Genomic DNA, 23,631 nt, shown 5'->3' on the forward strand with positions numbered 1-23,631 from the left:
AGCCACTTATCTTCCCAGAATCTAACGTTTATCCCTCTATTGGTCACAAACCGCTCATGTGAGAGAAAAAACTCTTTTATTTTCATAAGACCCGACCAAAAATGAGAGTCTCCAGGTTTCACCTGCACCTCTCCAATAGTCTTGTTACGAAAGTATTTTCTCTTTAAGATTTGTTGCCACATTCCCTCTTCGTTTGCTAGCTTGAACAACCACTTAACTAACAAACACTTATTCTGGGAATCAATATTCTTAATCCCGATCCCCCCTACCTCTTTTGGTTGGCAGAGGACGCCCCACTTTGCCAACCTATATTTTTCTTTTCATCCTCTGATTGCCAATAAAAACGAGGTCTAAGAAAGTCAATCTTTTCCAGAACCTTAAAGGGTATTTCAAAGAAAGATAACATGTATACCGGGAGACTAGAAAGAACCAAGTTAATAAGGACTAAGTGTCCTCCCACCGAGAGATGCTTTCCTTTCTAGCTACTCAGTTTCTTTTCTATTCTCTCTATAACACTATTCCACTCCGCATTCCTAAGTTTTCTGAAGTGCATAGGAATCCCCAAATATCTGAAGGGGTATGCCCCCGCTTTACACTCGAAAAGGTCTGAATAGGCCTACTCATGTTCTTTGGCATCCCCGAAACAGAAGATCTCGCTCTTATGAAAATTTATCTTGAGACCGGACAGTTGCTCAAACGCACATAAAATGAGTTTGAGATTTCGAGCTTTGTCAAGATCGTGATCCATAAAGAGTATTGTATCGTCTGCGTATTGGAGGATGGAAAGACCATCGTCCAGCAGGTGAGGGATAACTCCCTCAATATGCCCCTCTCCCTTGGCACGGTTGATAAGAGTAACCAGCATGTCAACAATGACATTAAACAGGACTGGAGATAACAGGTCACCTTGTCTTAGACCTTTCTTTGTTTGAAAGTTATTGGTGAGCTGGTCATTAATCTTTATGTTCACGTGACCTCTTTGGGTGAAGGCCTCAATCCAATCACACCACTTGTTCGAGAAACCTTTCATCAGCAAAGTTTGTCTAACAAAAGACTACCGTACTTTGTCGTAAGCTTTCTCAAAATCAATCTTAAACACTACCCCATTTTGCTTCTTACGATGTAATTCGTGTAAGGTCTCATGAAGAATCACAACACCTTCCATGATATTACGACCGGGACGGAAAGCAGTCTGGGTAGGGCTAATAACCTTGTGGGCCACTGTCATTAGCCTATTCATAACCGTCTTGGTAAAAATTTTAAACTAGAGGATGTGGTGTTTTGTTTCCGGGGCTAAAATTTAATCCTTGTCACATCGAATGCTTAAATAGCAATAACTAGTACAAGTATTAATATAAATACTTCAATTATAAAACATATTACACTAAACAACGACACATTTTATTTTAAAATCTAACGTTTTATTTACTTAAGTAAACTTTAGGGCCATCCTCCTTGTCTCAATACGGTCGAGTTGTCAGCCTGTCGCTATCACGCTGAGCGCTCGGCTAAGTACGGACGTACAACTGGTAAGCTGGAGATGCTGTCGTTTGCATGCGTCGAACAAATAGGAATATCCCGTGCTACGCTCGCTGCAAACGGCAGACAAGCCCTGCGGACACCGGCGTTTATGAACGTGCATGCATGCAAGCATCGTCGTCGCATGTGTCACGGGCGTGGCGTTGCATTCGATGGTAGGTAGGCTCCGCGGCTCGGCCGCATTCTACCTTACACAGTTACACGTACACGTACCGTACGTCACATATGCCATTTCGCATGGCATGACACACACAAAAGCTGGAGATCGGGTCGATTGCGTCGTCGGTCGTATTTGCAATAATTTGCTTGTGTTCATGCTCATGCCAGTGTACGTAGATCTCTGTCCTTAGGTGTGGGTGGGTGCATACATGTGCTCTTGTGTCCGTTTGCATGTCCTTGTTGTTTGATTTGTTCGTCCTGCCGTTAATCCCGCCGGCAACAACCATACATGACAATGATGGTGTCTCCTGTATATTGTTTTGCTAGTGTTGGACACCATATATGCCACTTAGGAGCTTGTTCGGTTTGAAGGGGTTTAAGGGGATTGGAGGGGATTAAATCCCCTCCTATTTAAATTTGTATAGAAGGGGATTGAATCCCCTTCAATCCCCCTTAATCCACTCCTAACCGAACAAACCCTAGAAGAGTTAACCATCTCTAGCACTACTTGAACAGACTACCTTACCTCCAAAACACTATAAAGTCTTTTCTGAGCGTGACTTTTGGCAAAGATGACTTACTGAACTGTATATTGGCAACAACTTCTTTTACTACCGGAATCTGAGGCTTTGCCGAGTGTCGGCCTCTTTGCCGAGTGCCTTTTGTCGGGCACTCGGTAAAGCAGGCTTTGCCGAGAGCCGCATTCGGTAAAGTTAGGCTCTCGGCAACGAGCCTCTTTACCGAGTGCTGGACACTCGGCACAGGACCCTACACTACACGACGTTTGATCTTTAGCGACCCTTATTAGGTACCAACTGTTGGTTGGTAAAGATTAGGGACCGACGGTCAATCGCTAAATCCTTTTGTAGCAACGTTCGGTTGGTCGCTAAAAGTCTAGAAATTTAACAACTTATGGTTGGTCGCTATAGATGTCGTCGGGGACTAGCGGTGGGTCGCTATAGAGCAAGGATCACTATCAAATCTTATAACGTACCTGTAGATGTTAGTTACTAAAAATTAATTAAAACAAGTAAACATTGATCGCTAAATTGCGTGGTGATTTATTTCTTTTTAATATTGCTTGTATGTTTATTTTATGGTTTGTTTATGTATGGACATGACTATAATATGCAATTGTGTTCTTTGTGCTTATATGATATCAGATTCGAGTTGAAAGTCGTTTCAAATGTTTATTATTTATTTGCATTCGTAATAATTTATTCAAAATTCTATTATTTATTTGGTAATTTTTTTATGAATTTTTGAGTAATTTAAAAATGCATTTCGAAATAAAAAAAACCCCTCCCTAACCCATAAGGCCCACTAGGGGCCCATCTACCTAACTCTCCCTCCCACGCCGTCCCTGTCTCCTCCCGACATCGCCGTCGTCGCCCACCTCCCTCAGGTAACACCCTAAATCCATCAATTGAAGATAACTTAGTTTATATTATTATTTTTCAATAGAAAGGAAAAAATACTTATGATTTCTAATAGTAAAAGGGTAATATAAATAATTTGAACAATTCTTGAATAGATAAAATTTACCAAGTGTTTGTTGCACTCGTGCCGAAGCATATGTTTTGTTTGAATTGATTTTTGCAAATCCAATTTATGGATTTGATCTTGTAAAGAAAATCTCATTTTACAAAACAATAATGAATTGCTAAAATAAGGTTTTCGGAAAATATGTATATTAATAATTTTAGTGGGAATCAGGATAATAAGTTTTTCGTTTAATTATGTGCCATTTATTTGCATTTGGAATGATTTTTGATTTGCTCATAATTGATTTTTAACATTTAATAACATTTCTACTTAAATGGAAATCCAAATAGGTAATATAATAATTATTAGTCCAAAAATAAATATTTTATTTATAAATAGTTTTGTTGTGATTATTATGAAATTTAGGGTTATTTAAAAATATAATTCGAATTTACAAAAGAAAATAGAAATAAAAAAATAAAAAAAACTAAAACCTAACCTAACCTAGCCGGCCCACTTGGCCCATCTCCCCAGCCGCCGTCCCTGCACTATCCTCCCTCAGGCCGCCGCCGCCCCTGGTAGCCGTCGCCTCTCCTTGCTCTGCTCCTCTCTCTCCCAAGCGGCTCTCCCTCTATCTCCTCGTTTCTCTCCCCTCCTCTTCTACAGCCGCTGCCAGGCAACCGACCGCCGAGCAGCGCAGCCACCCGAGCCCCACGCCCGCCGCGCCAGGAACCAGCGCCCCTGCTCTCGCCAGGACGCCAGGAATTGCTCTTTCTATAGCAAGTTTATGAGTTCAGTTTATATTCCATTGAATATTTGTTGCAGTGAAGAGAAATGAGAGAAAGCCTTCGGTTGTAGCCTTCAGTTTATATTCCATTGAATATTTGTTGCATCCGACTCATCTCTGTTTCGATTCCATCCGGTTTGGCTCATTTTTTAATCGAGTGTGTTGTAGTTTTGTACCCTAATGTCGTGGGAGTGCTACCGAAGTACTGATAGCATCACTTTAATTTCATTAGCTCCGTCCTGGCAATCACTTTGGGAAGGTGGTCAGTGGAATAACTTTGCTTAAAAAGCTTGAAGCAGTTGGTAGTGAAACTGGAAATCCTTCTTATCAAGTGAAAATTGTAGACTGTGGTGAAGTTTCCAACACAAATTCTCAGGATCCGCTAAAGGGAGATAAAGGTATAAATAGATGAATACAATGTACAGCTGCAAATATTTTTATGTTCTTTCTGCTTATCTTTCTAATTGCCACTTTTTGCAGTAAGCTCAAAGACAGATAACAGCAGTTCAGACAGTGAAAAGGGTGGCCATCGTACCAAGCGTTCCTTGACGAAAGGTAGTAATCTAATTCCATTAGATTTAATGTGTGGGTTACATATTTGCTATCGACATATCCTAGTGGACTAGTTACTTTTGAGTGGCTAATGAAAGATCTCGAAATTACAATTCAGAAGATAGGTATGTCTATTAACTACATTAACATAGCTCAGGTATGAAAGACACGTTTGCCGAGTGTGAAACACTCGGCAAAGGTGGCGCTCGGCAAAGGGCCGTTAGTGGTCGTCCTAAAGCTAACGACCGTCAGTCTTTGCCGAGCACCGAGGATTGGACACTCAGCAAAGGACTCTTTGCCGAGTGTCTTCTCTAGACACTCGGCAAAGTATATTTTTATTTTTTTGATTTTGTCTCCCAAACTTTTTGTGGTATGTTCCTACACTATGTAGACCTACATGTATCATTTGTGGACAATTATAACAGAGTTTTCAATCGTTAGTAGATTCAGTTTGTTTATTTGAATTTCTTCGGAAAATTCAGATTTGAACTGCAGGTCACTAGAAACATGAAAAACCGTGCATACAAAAATGATATTCATGTTACTTAGCATAAGTTACGACCGATTCCAGGAGCGGACCGGAAACTTCGAGCAACATGCTCACTAAACATGGCCGTGAACTTGCCATCCACATGTTTAAAAATTGTATAAAACACAAAAAGTCAGAAAATCATGAAACTTGTCCACGTGCCATGATATCATATGTACAGGCTATGATAAAAAATTGAAAAAGTTTCGAGAAAACTATGACGCGCTATGTGTACAAACCTAAGAGATCCACATTAAAACTGTATGATTTCATGTGTAGTTCTCTTAGGTTTCTACACATAGTGTATCATAACTTTCTCCAAACATTCTAAATTTTTTATCATACACTACACGACGGTTGATCTTTAGCGACCCTTATTAGGGACCGATGGTTGGTCGCTAAAAGTTATGGACTGACGGTGGGTCGCTAAATGCGTTTATAGCGTTGGTTTGTGGGTCGCTAAAAGTCTAGAAATTTAACGACTTATGGTCGGTCGCTATAGAGGTAAGTGTGTGACTGATGGTGGGTCGCTATAGGGGTACGTGATTTTTGTGTTACTTATATACTCACCAAAGCCCATCTAAAGGCCTACTAAACAAACAAAACCCTATTCCACCTCGCCTCGCTGCCCTGCCCTATTATCACTGTGCCGCTCTTCGCCCAGCCCTGTTTGTCGTCGCGCCGCCCTTCGCCCCAAGCCTGCCTTCTTCCTCCAACCGTCGCGCTGCTGCAGCTAGGGTTTTAGCTGCCTCGTCCTTCCATCCCCTCAACGCTTCCTTCCATCAACATCCGCTGACACCTACAGGTAGCAGAGGAGGGGGCCACACCGGTGGCTCACCTGCCCATGGACATACGACGTGGTGGTCGCGGCGGCAGATCTCCAGCTAGTGGACTGCAACCTCACCGTGCTCTATGACCATGTCCAAGCGTAGCTATTTGGCTCGGGAGCCTTTTCCAGCCTTGTCATGGAGGCGATAGGTTGTCAGACACCACCTACCGCCTCCATCTCTTCATCATGTCTCGCAATCCCTATTTCAGGTGAGCTCTAGAATGTTGAGCCTTGGCGCTCTCACCACATTTGATTACTTGGGGATTGAGTAACCGGGAAAGGCGTATTGCACTTGTTGCTGCTGGCGCTGCTGCTGGCATTGCTTCAGGTATAATTTTCATTCAATAACACGTCACAGGAAATTTCATCTTAATTAGATCTGAGAAAAGGCTAGATTCTTTTGGCATGCCAACTTTCGGTTTTGAAAATATGGCCTGTGATTATTGAACAGATAACATAATAGGAATAAGCATATATTTGTAAACATTGTAAAAAGAAACCTTAAAATGCAGTAGCTAATAAGGATCAGTCGCAATGCTTCCCTTTTTATTATATGTATAATCCTTAGTTTTGGTACAATTCTACTTTTTCCATGATATAAGTTTGCTAATATACTGCTTCTGGTGTGTGTCTCTTTTCAGGCTTCAATGCAGCAGTTGCTGGGTGCTTCTTTGCCATTGAAACTGTATTAAGACCTCTTAAAGCAGAAAATTCACCTCCATTTACGACTGCAATGATAATATTGGCATCTGTTATATCATCTACTGTTTCAAATGTTTTACTTGGAGCCAGACCAGCTTTTATAGTGCCAGCCTATGAGCTAAAATCTGCTGCCGGTAGCTGTTCTGATCTTTTCTTACAGTAACGTTAGTAGCTATCCTTCTTTTTATGGAGCTTCGGGGCACTTCTTGTAAAATGGTTTTCTAAGTTCATTAAGCCCAGATACGTGATTCCATTTGTTTAGGTTATGAGCATAATGGCCGTAACTGTTTTCTTTTTTGTTAGTTAGGATTGACCTTTTTGGTATAAATTTTAAGTTCCCTTTGGAAAACTCATTTCAATGATGTTGACTTGGATTTTTGAATCCCACATAATATTGTTATCCTATTTTGTAAACTCAAGCGTATGTAAAATGTGTGTTTTTAAGGTTGTCCTAATCTCTTCAACTTGTTTGCAGAGCTACCCCTGTACCTTATCTTAGGAATGCGATAAGTAATAATGTGCACTAGCTCTGACTTTCTATAGGTTGGAATGGCTGCTACACTAGCTTCAGTCTGTTCAGTCCCATTGACTTCAGTACTGCTTCTCTTTGAGCTGACAAAGGATTACAGGATTTTGCTTCCTCTCATGGTAAGTGTTAAATGTCAATGCAGTCTTACTATATTTTTTGTTTCACAGCACATAAACATAAGTTATTTCCGTCGTGTAGTGAACAAGGGAGAATATTGTGAACTGAAGGTCATGTATCAGCGAAAAGCAGGCTTTCCTCTTGTAGCAATTGTGCACTGAAAAACTACAGTGCCCTTATGACACCACAATAGTAAGCAAGACTACAGGACATCTATGCGAAATGCAGCTAGCCAGCTACACTGATGTAGAGATCATTCAGGCAGTTTAACCTCTATACTGTATCATTTTAATTTAACCAGCTATTTCACTACTGCCTTTTATAGTGTTTAGGTTATAACCAATGACATCTATTAGAGTTTATAATTTAAACTCATTGATTGAAAAACATTTAGTTGTGATGTCACTAAAAGGTGAAATAAATTTCTTATAGTGTGCATTATTATCCCTTTTTCATTTCTAAGTAAAATTCTTAACAACTTCTGTAATAATAATGATTGGATTTATGAATGTTGTTTGCACTAACATCTGGTCTAATTTCATTATTCTTGAACTTCTTTTGTGCCCATGCTTCATTACACATGTAGGTCGCTCGAATGCAACTGTCCGGCCTAGCATCCAATCGACCTCAACCACTCTGCATCCCACGTGTGTGTGGAGCTGATGAACATGTCGATGTGTACTGATTTTTTCTCATATGTTTCTAGCCATGCTTTAATTGATTCTTTGTCAAATTGTGCAACTTGTGCAAACCATATGATTACTTGGTATTATTGCTTTGATATGGACATCCAGAAAAATATTCAACTTCGAATATCTTTGGCTTTAGTGACTAGTGACTGATGTACTTTAGCGTATCCACTAAAAACCATGAAAGTCTAGGTATGTGTCATTTGGCATTAGGTTTTGTGATGTAACACTTGACTCAACATCCTCTAATATGTATATCTGTTTTGACATTATATTTTTTCACATGACTAACCTTTGGGCATCTCTGTTTTCATATTACCAATACACCAATGATGTTAGGCAAATTCCTCCAGCTCGAGTACTTGGAGATTACATAGTCTTCTCCATTGTTTTTCTAGACTTTGAGGTATTTGCCATCGTGTTATTCATCATGTAAGCTTAAAATATGACACAAAGAAACTCCTAATATTATGTCTTATTTTTAGACTACGCAGACAAATAGGGTAGCTATGCTAGATGAGATCCTGGATTATGTGAAGTTTCTAAGGCTTTAGCCTTTAGGTCAAGGTTCAGCTCATTGTGCTGACATATTTGGGTTATTAACCACCAATTGGGTTACTTGTTTGATCACTGATAGGTCCCTGATTTTGAAAATGTTAGGTTCTAAGCATGAGCAAGCTGGGTTATGATGGTGTTGTGGCACTGCTGGTTGCTGATATATCACTTTCAGTTAAGTTACACATGTGATTTGTGACTACTAACTATTTCCCTCTGGTAACTTCACTTTCACTGCCATGAGATATGAAAACATTCTGAGAAAATAGTGGGTTTAAAGAAGACTTCACAAGAAACACACGTCCTCCTTCACAAGAAACACACTGTAGGGAAAGGACAATGCATATTAAATAAGATCAAAATTCAGATGAAACGTTGAAGCTGTGCATTTTTATTGCTATAGCTTGTTTTGTGATAAATGCTAATGAATTGATCAATCCTTGTTTACCAATGCAGATCGGTCTTGACCAGATTGAAGCTCTGTATCAGTATGCCCAATTTCAGTTTGAGTGTGGTAACTACTCAGGGGCTGCTGATTACCTTTACCAGTATGGTGCTTTGTGCACAAACAGTGAGCGAAATGTGAGTGCCCTCTGGGGAAAGCTAGCAGCAGAAATCCTAATGCAGAACTGGGACCTAGCTTTGGAGGAACTCAACCGCTTGAAGGAAATAATTGATTCAAAGGTTCTAACTTCAATGTTTTGTTCTGTGTTCTTTGTTCTTTGTGTACACTATATCACCAATCATGTTCCTTCCTGATCTTTGGGTAGAACTTCTCATCACCTCTGAATCAGCTCCAGAATAGGATATGGCTGATGCATTGGGCTCTGTTCATCTTCTTTAACCATATCAGGTGATATACGTGCATGTTTAGAACTACACTGTTTTCCACTAGTAGGTTTCACATAATTCTTTTTTTGGAGAAATTTGAGCTTGATCCAAACTCGTTCTTTTGCAAGTGTGTAATCCAGTTTGAGTCGCTACTATTTTTTGTCTTTAAGATTATGTATGCTCAGAATATACTAGTAAATTTACATTCACTTGTTTCTCTTGCAGGTACTTGAATGCTATACAGACAAATGCACACCATCTTATTAGGTATCTAGCTACTGCAGTTGTTGTCAACAAAAGGAGAAGGAATATGCTTAAAGAGTTGATTAAGGTCATTCAACAGGAGCACCATAGCTACAAGGATCCCGTAACTGAATTTTTGGAATGCTTATATGTTAACTATGTAGTTGTGGGCTTTTGAACAATAGCTGGAGTGATATGAAACATTAGTGATGTAGTTGTGGGCTTTTGAACTGCTTCAAGCAGGAGTGATGCCGTTGTGGTGCTTTTGTGACTGATCATCTCTGGAGCTTTTGTGAATGATCTAGCTAGCTATCTATAAATGATCTAGTTGTGAATGATATTATAATTGTGATGCTTTTGTGAATATATAATTGTGGTGCTTTTGTGTTTATGTGATGGATCTATGACTATGGTATACTGACTAACTGTGTATGTCTTTATGATTTGTGTATAAAAATCTATGATTTGTGGTGCTTAATTAAATGTATATTATTATTAATAACAACTGTAAAAGGGTGACTTTTTGTTGGTTGCTAAATGTATAGTATGACGACTTACGGTTGGTTGCTAAATCTATAGTACAGCAACACACGGTTGGTCGCTAAATGTACAATATTAGCAATGGACGGTCGGTCGCTAAAAAATGTCGGTCGCTAAAGCCTTTAGCGACGGCACTTATAGCGACCATCCTTATGGGTCGCTAAAAGTTTTTAGCGACCAACCGTAGGTCGCTGAAGGCCGTTTTAGCAACCAACCGTAGGTCGCTGTAAGTGAACCGTCGTGTAGTGATAGCCTGTACATATGATATCATGACACGTGGACAAGTTTCATGATTTTCTGACTTTGTTTGTGTTTTATACAATTTTTAAACATGTGGATGGCAAGTTCACGACCATGTTTAGTGAGCATGTTGCTCGAAGTTTCCGGTCTGCTCCTGGAATCGGTCGTAACTTATGCTAAGTAACATGAATATCATTTTTGTATGCACGGTTTTTCAAGTTTCGAGTGACCTGCAGTTCAAATCTGTTTTTTTCGAAGAAATTCAAATAAACGAACTAAATCTACTAGATATTGCAAACACAGTTATAATTGTCCCCAAATGGTACATGTAGGTCTACATAGTGTAGGAACAAACCACAAAAAGTTTGGTGGCCAAAACAAAAAAATACAAATGTACTTTGCCGAGTGTCAGCTGGTTGACACTCGACAAAGTATGCTTTGCCGAATGCCCTCTGGTTGACACTCGGTAAAGTATGCTTTGCCGAGTGCCCCCTGGGTGACACTCGGCAAAGGAGCCTTTGCCGAGTGCCGCCGATCTGGCACTCGACAAAGTTTATTTTAAAATTTAAAAAAAATCTTTGCCGAGTGCCAGATCACGGGCACTCGGCAAAGAAGTAAAATAAACTGTCCCCTGACCTTCTTTCTCCTTCTTTCTCTCCTCTCACTCTCTCTGCTGTCAGCCGCCGCGCCGCCGCCTCCCTGTGCTGCCGCCTCCCCGCAAGCCCGCCCGCACCCGTCGCGGGCCACCGGCTCGCCGCGCCACCGCGAGCGCCGCTCGCCGCGCCGCCCCACCGTCGTCCTGCCGCCCTCCCCGAGCCGTAGCCTCCCCGGGCTGCCGTCTCCTCCCCGCGCCACCGTCAACCCCGCCCGCCACCATCCAAGGTATAAAATTATAAAATTATGTATTGATGTTTATATTAATGTATTGATGTTTTATAGATTAATGCATTGATGTCTCATAGATTATGTTTTTGAATAAACACATGTTTTAATTAATGTGTTGATCACTCAGTATATGTCTCCCATCCAATCCACCACCGCACGCCACCACTCGCATCGACCCTCACACAACACACTCCCACAAGACACTACCCCATCCTATCCACCACGCCGTCACCGACCCTCACCACGCCACTCGCACAACACACTCCCCCATCCAATCCACCACCGCACGAACCCTCACACAACACACTACCCCGTCCTATCCACCACCGCACCGACCCTCACCACGCCAATGTCTACAATTCCTCGTCGTCATGCCGTTGACCATACTACCTCGACCGAGGTCCTCAGCTAGCTAGCTATGGCAGTGAGGAGGCAGCCGAGGTCACCCAACCATTTATATAGCCGCGCCCGAGACGATGCCAATGCAAGTGCAGCCATTGATGGATCCGAGTCACCGGCACTCGACTGTTGTGTGTCTGTCGCAGTGCTGGCTTAGCTAATTGTTCCCCTTGTTTAATATATATACACAAAGAGATAAACAAAGAGAAAGTATAATTGCTTGTCATTGCTATAAATCGTGGAGGGAAAAAGAAATGCTTCTAATTTGTATCACAACTCTCATTTTGTTATAGCTACAAGTTGTCTTGGCATGGGGGGCATACCAATATCATGTAGGCCGATCAAGTTCATTATCTTGAATACACCAAAGTGCAACTTTGCATTCTCTTATAACCTCTTCCAAGTTGAACTCACCATGTAGTTGTGGATCTACCAAGTTATTCACATCTCCATCATGAAATATTGTGATGGCTTGCAATGGGAAAAAAGAAATGTGACAACTGCTAGTAGTGTATACTTTAGGTGAATTTCTTCTTACTATGTGCATGTCAGCCATCGTGCTGTTAGTTTTATTTGCAGGTTTTAAAAACCTCAACGTACAGGGGAGGTGCTGTCGATTTTTTTTGTATTAACAGACTTGTGTTTCTTTTTTTACAGAGAAGATACTTGTCTTCCTAGCCGCTGCGGGTCTGCCTGCACCGCGTCGTGTCGCCACTGCACCGACCCGCCACAGCCCCACTAGCTTGACTCCACCGCCACCCTAGGTATAACCTCTATTTCCGCATCATGGTCGTAGATCACGTAACCCAGTTTGGCGTCTCCCGTTCGAAAGAGATACGGTGTAGATATGCAGATCTTTGCATATCTACAAATGTATCAGTTTCAAATTGTCCACGTTTTTTGGACAGCCCGCGGTTGCGTAGATGGTGTTAGTTTCATGCTCTACTCCGGTCCAAGATAGAGTTTTGACGTCACCTCCCTGTTGTTCTCCGAATAGTACACTCTGCCTGCCAGGACGTGTATCCGGAGAACAGCAGGGAGGTGCTGCCGAAATTCTATCTCGGATCGGAGTAGAGCATGGAAACTAACTCCATCTACGCAACCGTGGGTGGGATTAGGACCTATCCTCGCCTATTAGAAGGTAGGAACATAGTGTACATGCATTACATGTCTATATTAAACTATACTCGGTTATATATGTTAGAGGATGGAGGGCCGTGAGTGGATGTACACGGGCCGCGTAGGACGTAATGATGTCACCCCTGAATGGATTAGGAAGACCGATGCTTTCGTGGAACGGACATTTAGTGAAGCTGCTAAAGGAGCGAGTCTAGTCCCTTGTCCGTGCAGCAAATGTGCCAACAGGAAAAGGAAAACAAAGAAGGCCATGGTAGAACATATTTGGAAGAATGGATTTATGCCGGACTATGCTCGGTGGATCTTCCATGGTGAAGCGCATCGCACGAGAGAGGAGGTGGTGAGACAACACGTCGAGGATTACGATGCTGATGCTGGGGTAGCGGACATGTTGAACGACTATCACGAGGCACAGTTCGCCGAAGGACGTACGGAGGACGAGCTAGAGGCGACCGCCAAGGCATTCTACGACATGTTTGACGCGGCACAAAAACCCCTTCACGGCAAGACAAAGGTTTCTCAACTGGATGCCATTGGGCGTATAATGGCATTCAAGTCGCAGTACAACATGAGTCGAGATGCCTTCGATGGTTTGTTGACAGTTATTGGCAGCCTGCTTCCGGATGATCACGTTCTGCCAAAGAGCATGTACAAGGCACAGAAACTCCTTCGTGCACTCAAGATGACGTATGAGCAGATACATGCTTGTCCGAAGGGCTGCGTCCTATTTAGGAAAGAACACATTGAGGCAAAGTACTGTCCAAAGTGTAAATCGTCTAGGTTCATGGAGGTAGACTCTGGTGATGGACAGAAGAGGCAGCTCGACATCCCCGTGACAATCCTACACCACCTTCCATTCGTACCGAGGATCCAGCGTCTATACATGACAGAGGAATTCGCGAAACAGATGACATGGCACAAAAAAGGCAAACGATACAATCCTGACAAGATGGTTCACGCATCCGATGGTGAAGTATGGACCCACTTTGATGCCATTCACCATGAGAAAGCCGAAGAGGCTCGTAATGTTCGTGTTGCGCTGGCCACAGATGGGTTCAATCCCTATGGAATGACCGCTGCCCCATACACATGTTGGCCCATGTTCGTTATCCCCATCAATCTCCCCCCGGCGTATGCTTTCAAAGACAGAACTTTTTCGTGTCATTGATAATTCCTGGACACCCGAGGAATAAAATGGGCGTGTACATGGAGCCTTTGATTGATGAATTGGTCCGTGCTTGGGAGGAAGGGGTATGGACGTACGACCGAGCTACGAAGACAAACATCAAAATGCATGTTTGGTATCATTACTCCATGCATGACTTTCCGACGTATGGGCTATTTTGCGCCTGGTGTGTTCATGGTAAGTTCCCATGCCCAGTTTGCAAGGAAGCTCTTAGGTTCATTTGGTTGAAGAAGGGTGGCAAATATGCATCATTCGATAAACATCGACAATTTCTCCCTCCTGACCATGCATTCCGACTAGACATCAAGAACTTTACGAAAGGTGTCGTGGTGACAGACCGCCCACCTGCAATGATGACTGGTGCCAAAGTTCGCCAACAGATAGATGGTCTCGTGGCCAACCCAGAAGATGGTTTTGTGGGATATGGTGAGCAACATATGTGGACACATAAGTTGGGCTTGACTTGGCTCCCATATTATAATGACCTGCTCCTTCCACACAACATTGGCGTGATGCACACTGAAAAGAATGTCGCCGAGGCACTTTGGGCAACAATTATGGAGATTCCTGATAAGTCAAAGGATAACGTAAAGGCAAGAGTGGATCTGGCAGAGTTATGTGATAGACCAAACCAAGAGATGAAGTCGCCTGGTGGTGGAAAGACATGGAGAAGGCCTAAGGCCGATTTCGTCCTGAGCAGGGCCCAGAGGAAGGAAGTACTACAGTGGATCAAGATGTTAATGTTCCCTGATGGGTATGCAGCTAACCTGATTAGGGGGTGAACTTATCTACTCTGCGAGTCTTAGGGATGAAGAGTCATGACTTCCACATATGGATTGAACGAATTCTTCTGGCGATGGTTCGAGGCTATGTCCCTGAGCATGTTTGGCTAGCGCTTGCAGAGTTGAGCTATTTCTTCCGCCAGCTTTGTGCAAAAGAGTTAGCTCGGACCATGATTGCAGACTTGGAAAGGATGGCACCCGTGTTACTGTGTAAGCTGGAGAAGATCTTTCCACCCAGCTTCTTCAATTCGATGCAGCATTTGATTCTTCATCTCCCGTATGAGGCACGAATGGGGGGGCCGTGCAGGGACGTTGGTGCTATCCAATCGAGAGATGTCTAAAGACTATCCGAAAGAAATGTAGAAATAAATGCAAAATCGAGGCTTCCATTGCAGAGGCATACATACTGGCAGAGGTGTCAACTTCACAACAACTTACTATCGTGACAAACTGCCGAGCGTGCATAATCCACCCCCTCGTGACAATGATGGCGGCAATGAATCGAACCTCAGCATTTTTTGAGGGCAACTCGGAAGCGCGAGTGGTTCGACCACCAAGACCCTGAGACATGAAGAGTGGCGCCATATCATGCTATATGTATTGACCAACCTTGAAGAGGTGACGCCATACATGGAGCAATTTCTTCATGAATTCTGGCGTCGATCAAGGGACTCAACTCCACAGGAATATGATACCCTTCTTAGAAAGGGTGCGGGAAATGGATTGCCTGATTTCATTTCCTGGTTTAAACGTAAGGTACGTGCTTAGTTTGTCATTTGAAGTTGCTCTTACGTGCGAATAATATAACAATCTAGCGTGTTTGAACTTGCAGGGTCAAAGAGAGCCGTCTATGAGTGCCGAGTTGAGACAAGTAGCCAATGGCTTTGCCTATAGGGTCAGGAAATTTTCTGGGTATGACGTCAATGGATACCGTTTTCGCACAACAAGCTACGACCAAAGTCGGCCCAATCAAAAAACCACGTGTTCTGGAGTCTTTACGCCCGGGCTTGACGAGGTCGAGTATTATGGAAGAATTGAAGAAATATATGAACTCAATTTTCATGGTTCCAAACCTCTTACTCCAGTGATATTCAAATGTCATTGGTTTGACCCTGAAGTTACGAGATGGACATATTCTAATCTTGTGCTAGTCGAAATTCGATAGGATTCCACCTTACCAGGAGACGATGTCTATATTGTGGCCCAACAGGCCACACAAGTGTATTATCTTCCATATGCGTGCCAAACAAAAGAACATCTTAAGGGTTGGGATGTTGTGTATAAGGTATCACCGCACGATAAATTACCTGTTCCAAATGATGAAGATTATAACTTAGACCCGGACACATATGACGGAGAGTTCTTCCAAGAAGATGGGCTAGAAGGGTGATTTGAGATAGACTTAACCGAAGCGATAGGAATGGAAGTAGATATTGAAATGGTTGTTGATGAGGAGGATGATGAGGTGCAAAATGAGAATGACTTAGAAATGCTTGAAGGCAATGCCAATGACGAACTTGCGCCTTCAGATGGTGTTGACTATGAAATGGTTGATAGTGATGATGACACTTATGATCCGGCTAACCCGGACACATATGAATATTATTTTTAATCGATGTAATGCTATATTTCATTTATTTTGCATATGTTTCTAAATACATATTTTTTTATCTGTGCTTAATTGCTTACTCTTAATTGTAGGTTGTTGGACAAAGATGGTGGGCGGTGGGACGAGGACGAGGAGGGGGAGGGGGAGGGGGAGGGGGAGGAGGAGCACCCGTAGGACGGAGGAGAAGGCGTAGCAGGACGACGCCGTACAGCAGCAGGTGGAGCAGCAAGCCGCTGTCGATGTGGCGCAGCAGGACGATGATGACGACGCCGCTCAGCAGGACGTCTCTGGTTCTGGCTCCTCAGGTTCGAGGAACGTCTACTTGCGAGGTCCCGTGAGTCTTCCTCAGCGACCCATACTTCGTGACAGACGTCCGCTGATACGACCCGATGGGGAGAGGTAGGTAACTTTAGATGTTGTTGCTGCTTTTTCATATTATATGTTCAAATTAATAATAGAAACAAATACTTTATCTTAATCACTTGGACATGTCTTGGATGGTTTTGGAGAGTGCAGAGGGTCACGGCCGCCTCCCCAATGGCATCCTTGGCCTTATATGCAGGGAACACTTCCCTGGACTTGTCGAGTACGCCGGAGTGACGGGCCCAGCCTACACCTTCGACCACTACGCCGTCGCCCCCGATGTAGTAGATCGGGACGGCAGGGAATTCAACAACAAGGCGGAGCGGGTGAAGCAAGAGCTGTGGGTAAGTCTTCCTCGCACTATATTGTTTAATAAGTCGCATTTGTTGCATATTCATGAAATAATGTATGGATACATCGTCTTTATATGTAGGATTTCTTCAGATGCGAGGCTGGATACGAGGCCAGGGCGGATGTGGTGGCTACCACGAGCTGTAAGAAGCTCGTCGTGGACATGCACTACGAGGCGCGCATCCAGGCCATCGTCACTTACCACGGCTCCGTCCTTGGGGAGAAGGTGAGCAAGAAGGACGTCCAAACCATGTCGTTGACTCCGGACCAGTACTTGCAGGTAAATACAAAACTTTATTATTGGTACTAAATATGCTTAATTTTATCTTCTGATATGCCGTGTACTTGTATTTTTTTAGATGATTCCTTATTGGTGCGCTGCGCATCCTGAGTGCTAGGAGCAGATGGTGCAGAGGTGGTGCTCGGCTGAGTGGGATGAGGCGCACAACGCTAGCCGGGAACGGCGTTTGATGATGCAAGGTCCCTCCCACCATCAAGGCAGCCACAGCCTGGGCAAATACGCGGAAGCATGGGTACGCGCTCTTTTTTATTTAGGTATATAACTTTCGATTAGACATGATTTCTAACCATCTCGTTGGTTTTCTCGCAGTCGGCGTCACATGGTGGCCAGCCTTGCTCCATCTTCTCGGCATATGCTATGGCCCACAAGGGGAAGGCGACGTCCGACGTCACCTACAACCCGGATGAAGGGCCCGAGGCGTACACCAACCCCGTCGTCCACAGCCACCTCAGTGAGTACACCGCCATGGCCAAGGAGGTCCCTGGGCCAGATTACGATCCGAGGATCGAGGACATCGACGGAGATGTCCTCATGAGGGTCAGAGGAGGCAAGAGGCATGGGCGGTACTGGATTGCCGACGGGGCAATCGACTCGTCCTCCACTCCCACTCTATCTCAGGTGCGAGCAAGGAGCACGAGCGCGAGCCCAGCCATACGACCTCGGCAGGACAGCTCATAGCATCGTATCCAGCAACTCCAGGTTATTCCTTATCTATTCATCGCTCATTGATTATTATATATCTTCTCTTTGCATTATCGTAACATTAGGGCGAAATATTACAGACTCAGCTAGATGATGAGAGGAGGCAACGTGAGGAGCTAGAGAAGAGGATGGCGGAGATGTTCGCGTACATGTAGAGCCTTGGCGCCGCACATGGTCATGCTCCACCACCTCCGTTGTTCCCTGCAGCTGACCCTGCTGAGTTCACTACTCCTGTAAGTATCAAAATTTTAGTATTGCATGATATATATTCATATGTTCTCACACATGCAATCTCTTCACTGTGCAGGGTCAATCGGCGGCGTCGAACAACCCTCACGCTTCATCCAGCCCTTCGCCGAACCAGTCCAGCCGCCCACCTCGTTGATGACCTGTTTTGTGATGATCCAGACTTATATTTGTGAGTGTTGGTGATATTAGTTATACTTGGTCTTGTGAGATACTTAGTGAGACTTATGTGCTGTGAAACCTGATTTATGTGGTGATATTTGTGATATATATTGTGTTGATGATAAATGTGTTGATTCTGTGATGCGAATGATATATAATGTGATGTGAATGATATATATCTTTTGTTTGTTTGGATGGAATAGCAAAAACAAATAAAAAAGGGACTTCCTGGTCACTTTGCCGAGTGTAACACTCGGCAAAGGGTTTCTTTGCCGAGTGCTATGACCATGGCACTCGGCAAAGAAGGCACACCTGGGAACCGGTAAAGCCTTCTTTGCCGAGTGCTGTGGTCAAGGCTCTCGGCAAAGAAGCTACCTTTGCTGAGTGCTGCCCAGCGCACTCGGCAAAGGTACTGGCAAAGGGGCCCACTAGAGCCTTCTTTGCCGAGAGCCCGTCCACTAGACACTCGGCAAAGAAGCCCTCTTTGCCGAGTGCCTACGAGAGCTCTCAGCAAAGGGACTGGTGGATGGGCCCACTGGAGCCGTCTTTGCCGAGAGCCAAGATAGCAGACACTCGGTAAAATTGGCTTCTTTGCCGAGTGCCAATGAAGACACTTGGCCAAGGATCCGTCACCGTCACTTGGCGCCGTGACGGCAACTTTTCTTTGCCGAGTACCAAATGGCACTCGGCAAAGTCTTTGCCGAGTGTCCGATAAAAGGTACTCGGCAAAGAGGTCGTTGCCGATGTACAGTTTGCCGAGCGTTCTTTGCCGAGTGTTACACTCGGCAAAGGAGCTGTGTCCGGTAGTGTTTGTCAAGTGCATTTTATCGGACACTCTGTAAAGTCGTCTTTGTCGAGTACAACCTGATACTCAGCAAAGAAAAGTCGTCGTTACAGCGACAAGTGTCGGTGACATAGGCTTTGTCGAGTGTACTCACTATCACTCGGCAAAGAATGAGCCTTGCCAAGTGCCTGCTGGCCCGCCACTCGACAAAGCGAGCTTGTTTGCCGAGTGTCTGCCTACCTGGCAGTCGACAAAGAGAGCACTAGTGAGCCCCTTTACCAGTCTCTATGCCGAGTGATCTGGCTAGCATTCGGCAAAGGGAGCCTATTTAACGAGTGCTAGGACTAAAGCACTCAGCAAATAGGCTTTACCAATTCCCAGATGCTCTCTTTGCCGAGTATAACACTCGACAAAGTGACCAGAAAACCCCCTTTTAATTATTTTTATTATTCCATTCAAACCAACAAAACAATATATAACATAATCATTACATATACATCACAGAATCATAACATACATCATAGAGACCACATATCTCACAAAAACCACAAATCTCACAAGTTTTCACAAACATGTCTAAGTTCACATCAAGTTTCACAAACATAAGTATTACAAACACTCACAAACATAAGTTGATAATGTTGGGGACTTGTTCTCAAATGCTTCGGATTAAGAACAAGGCAACACAAAATGTTAAATGTCAATATCCTTCGTCCTTCTAAACATTATTTCCTTAAGGATATAATGATTTTCGGACAAAGGTTATGAAGGACATACCTTCATAAGCATTAAATATAATAATGAAGAAGGAACCATATGAAGCATATAAGTTAATATAAACGATTATATATTATTGACAATCCATTTCTATTTTATGATGATGGAATAGAAATAATATCAAATTACAAATGTACCTTCAGCTTGTTAGAAGGTAAAAGTACGAGTGTGATGCAAAAGTCAATGCCAAATCAGCGTGAACAGTACAGGGATACTGTTCATCTATTTATAGGCACGGGTCGCAACCCATGGAAAATTACAATAATGTCCTTTACATTTATCAATAACTCTATGATAACTCTTCGAGGTCTAATCTGGTTTTTCATCTTTAAGTCGGTTTCCTTTTCCGCCGCTACTCCGAAGCTCTTCTACACACAGCTTCGGCTATGCGCCATCCTTTGTACTTCTTCGTACCATGACTCTGATCCGAATCCGAAGGTACCTGTTAATGTACTTTACTCTAGAAACATTGTTAAATCATACTTTTGAGGACCTTTGGAAGTCGAAGGCCCCCAACTGTAGCCCCTCGCAATATTAATTTGTCAGAATGATGAATTCAGATTGTGAAATGGACGAAGGCTGTAAGCCGAAGGTCCAAAAAAACACCTTCCTTTTGCTAGAATAGCAACAGTCATTGGCAAATGGGGTCCTCCAGTCTCCGACACAATGAGTTTATAAATACAGGCTCGGCACAATTTATTCGACACGCTCCCTTGCCATCTGTTTTGCCCGCTCAAATAGTTTTCTGCCCACAAATATTTTGTTGCCTTCCTAGCTTTAAGCTTCGGAAGCGAGAGGCAAGAATTCTGAAGAGATGTCTGAGGAGAAGAAGGTTGTTGCCGAAATGAAGCTGAGTCTTTCTGAAGAGATGCATCTGGGTTTTCTTCAATCTATGTCGAAGACTAATACTGAGAAGATCACTAAAGAAATTTTGGAAGGTTTATCTAAAGATACTGGTGATAGCGACAGCTATGATGCAGATAGTGGTGGCGAAGACTCCGAAGATCGACCTTGGCGACCAAGCCATGCGGTTTTCGGCAAATCAAGTATTAAAGAAAGTCATCTTGCCAATATGAGGGGAAGATATTTCCGGGATTTGTCTATTGTAAGGGCTGACGAGGGAGAGAAGACTTCCCCAACTCCTGAGGAAAATGAAGTTGTAATATTTCGAAGCTTCTTGAAAGCTGGATTACGATTTCCCCTGAGCCGTTTTGTTGTGGAGGTGCTGAAGATATTTGAAATCCACCTTCACCAACTTATCCCTGAAGCGATCATAAGGATGAATATTTTCGTGTGGGCTGTGAGGAGCCAAGGCTTGGAACCTAATGCAAAGAGCTTCTGTAATATACACGAATTGTTATACGAGACAAAACCCTGGGGTAAGGAACAATATCACAACAACTTTGGCTGCTACAGCTTCGGCTCTCGTTCTGGGTCAAGCTGCCCAGTGCCGACCTTTCGCAAGAGGTGGCCTGGCGACTGGATGATGGAATGGTTTTACGTGAAAAATGACTTGGAATCTCGAGAAGATATAAAGAAGATCATTATGCGTCCCATCTGGCAACGCTTCGGCCTGCGAAGGCCGAAGGTGGAAATGAATGAAGCAACCGAAGAATGTCAGAGAGTCTTCGGAGTTGTTTGCTCTTTTATTGGGACGAGGGATTTAACACAAGAACATATTGCCTTCAGAGTGTGGCCTCTTGCGGATAATTGGGAAATGCCGAAAGAAACTATTAAAGAAACTGACGAAGGTGGGCTAGTCCGGCTGAAGTACACATTCAAGTACGGAGACAAATTCGTTGAACCAGATGATGATTGGTTAAAGAGCATTGAGACTGTAAGTGATGAACTGCTTGGGGCATATTCGAAGGCCGAAGATACTGCTTTGTCAGCGGCCTTCGGAGGCCGAAAAAGGAAAAGACTCAATCGGGTATTTGATGCAATCGGGTTCGTCTACCCCGACTATCGCTATCCCATTCGAGGGCAGAAAAGAAAAGGCACAACTTCTACGAAAGAAGAAGCTGCAGCTGCTCCTAGTGAGCCAGCACCGAAGAGAAAAAGGGTAAAGGTTCTCACACATCGGCCACGCTATATTGAACCAGCCACAGTGCCTGAGTTTACCGGAAAGACCTCTTCGGCCACCGAGGCTGAAGAGCCAACCCTACTGCCAGAAGTTGCAGAAATGGCCGAAGTGCCAGCGACAGAAAAGATAAAAGAACCAGAGACTGAAGAAGCAAAAGCATCAGCTGAGGGAGTGAAGGCATCAGAAATTTTAAGTCCTTCAGAAGAAATTGAAGCATCAAAAATTAAGAAGGGGCCGACAGTGACCCCAAAAAGGAAAAGAATGGTTAATGTGTTAGATGTTTTGGAAACAATTAAACTTCCAAGCACAACTCCAAAGAAAACTGCTGAAACTTTTGAGGCACTTGCTGAAGTGTCTGTTGCTGAAGCTCCAAAGCAACAGACTGGAGTTGAAACTGGACCTCCAGAACCAACCAAGGTAATATCCTCGGAAGCAGAAGAAGTAAAAATTGCAAAGGCAACCGAAGAAATGAAAATGTCAGAGCCAGCTTCGGTTGAAGAAATTGATACCGCCGTCCCCGAAGCATCTTCCAAAATATATGACTATATCGTGCGACATGCTTCGGGGAAAAAGTTATCAGAAGAAGAGATTTATGAAGCTAACCATTATGCCAAAGAATTGAAATATCCGAAGGGGGCTCTAGTATTCAATGGAACGGACGAAGGGGATTTCCTATACTGCCTCCCAGACAACAAAGAATTATCCGTCTGTCGGGAGATGGCTAGGAGTATGGGGTTCCCGAAGCTGGCTTATGTGCTATGACGAAAGAAGATCTCGCAGATAGCCTTGCGTATAATAGCCTGAAGGTATGGGAATTAGACGTTTGAAAATTTTATAATTCGTAACTCATTCTTTTATTCTTATATGGACTCTTTTTCGTATAGGGTTTAATTCTAAGCAACGCATTAAGAGCACAAAAGAGTGCCGAAGACGAAAGCTATGAAAATGCGTTCAACAATTTACGATCAGAAGTTATTAAACTGAGAAACGAAGCTCTTGAAAAAGGCAAAATTCTGCTTACATTGGTAGACAAGAAAAAAAAGGACGAAGCTGCTTCAAAGGTTCAGGCCGAAGTTCACAGGCGCGAAATTAAAGATCTTCAGAAGCAACTAGCTAGAGCTAAAGACAAACGTATGCTTGAAGAGACAAAGCAAGAGCTTAGTGACCAATTGGCCAATCATTTGGAGATAAGTGCTAAGGAGCTTCGTGCATCCCAGAGAAAATGCTATGTTAAATCCATAGAGTGCGTTAAGAAAATAAAATCCACCTTCGCCAGCGTTGGTGCATTTTCTAGTGAAGAGAATTTTTCAAGAGGCAATCCTGAAGGTCCCATGGAATGGATCAGTCACGAAGCAGAGGCCTTCGAGGAAATTCTTAACAGCCGCGGCGACATCTGCGCTTTTTCGGGTGCTAGAGGGATTGCTACTGTTTTGGAGAAGAAGGGTTGCGAGCACGTAAAATCCTTAGCGCAGTCCGAAGCTACTTTGTCTACTGAAGATATTAAAGACCCCTCACCCGAAGCAAGCATGGTCGGCGGA

At 43.5% G+C, this 23,631-nt stretch overlaps 1 protein-coding gene across 26 annotated transcripts; it reads left to right on the top strand.

The window, feature by feature from the left end:
- Positions 1-3,693: 3,693 nt before the first annotated feature.
- Positions 3,694-9,813, top strand: LOC100216986 (voltage-gated chloride-proton antiporter). 26 transcript variants are annotated; one of them, XM_035966712.1, is made up of 13 exons: positions 3,694-3,761; positions 4,203-4,368; positions 4,451-4,525; positions 6,090-6,208; positions 6,522-6,716; positions 7,126-7,230; positions 7,310-7,420; positions 7,815-7,906; positions 8,257-8,323; positions 8,578-8,646; positions 8,929-9,156; positions 9,243-9,325; positions 9,529-9,813. In XM_035966712.1, the coding sequence occupies exons 8-13, from the start codon at positions 7,824-7,826 to the stop codon at positions 9,722-9,724; spliced, it is 726 nt and encodes a 241-aa protein (XP_035822605.1). In that variant the 5' UTR covers positions 3,694-3,761; positions 4,203-4,368; positions 4,451-4,525; positions 6,090-6,208; positions 6,522-6,716; positions 7,126-7,230; positions 7,310-7,420; positions 7,815-7,823; the 3' UTR covers positions 9,725-9,813. The 26 variants fall into 26 exon arrangements, with proteins under 26 accessions (XP_035822605.1, XP_035822604.1, XP_035822596.1 ...); XM_035966711.1 differs by lacking the exon at positions 6,090-6,208; XM_035966713.1 differs by having other exon boundaries at positions 3,710-4,368; positions 6,522-6,746.
- Positions 9,814-23,631: the final 13,818 nt, after the last annotated feature.

This window comes from Zea mays, chromosome 4 (assembly GCF_902167145.1).
Source record: "Zea mays cultivar B73 chromosome 4, Zm-B73-REFERENCE-NAM-5.0, whole genome shotgun sequence".
Classification (NCBI taxonomy): domain Eukaryota; kingdom Viridiplantae; phylum Streptophyta; class Magnoliopsida; order Poales; family Poaceae; genus Zea; species Zea mays.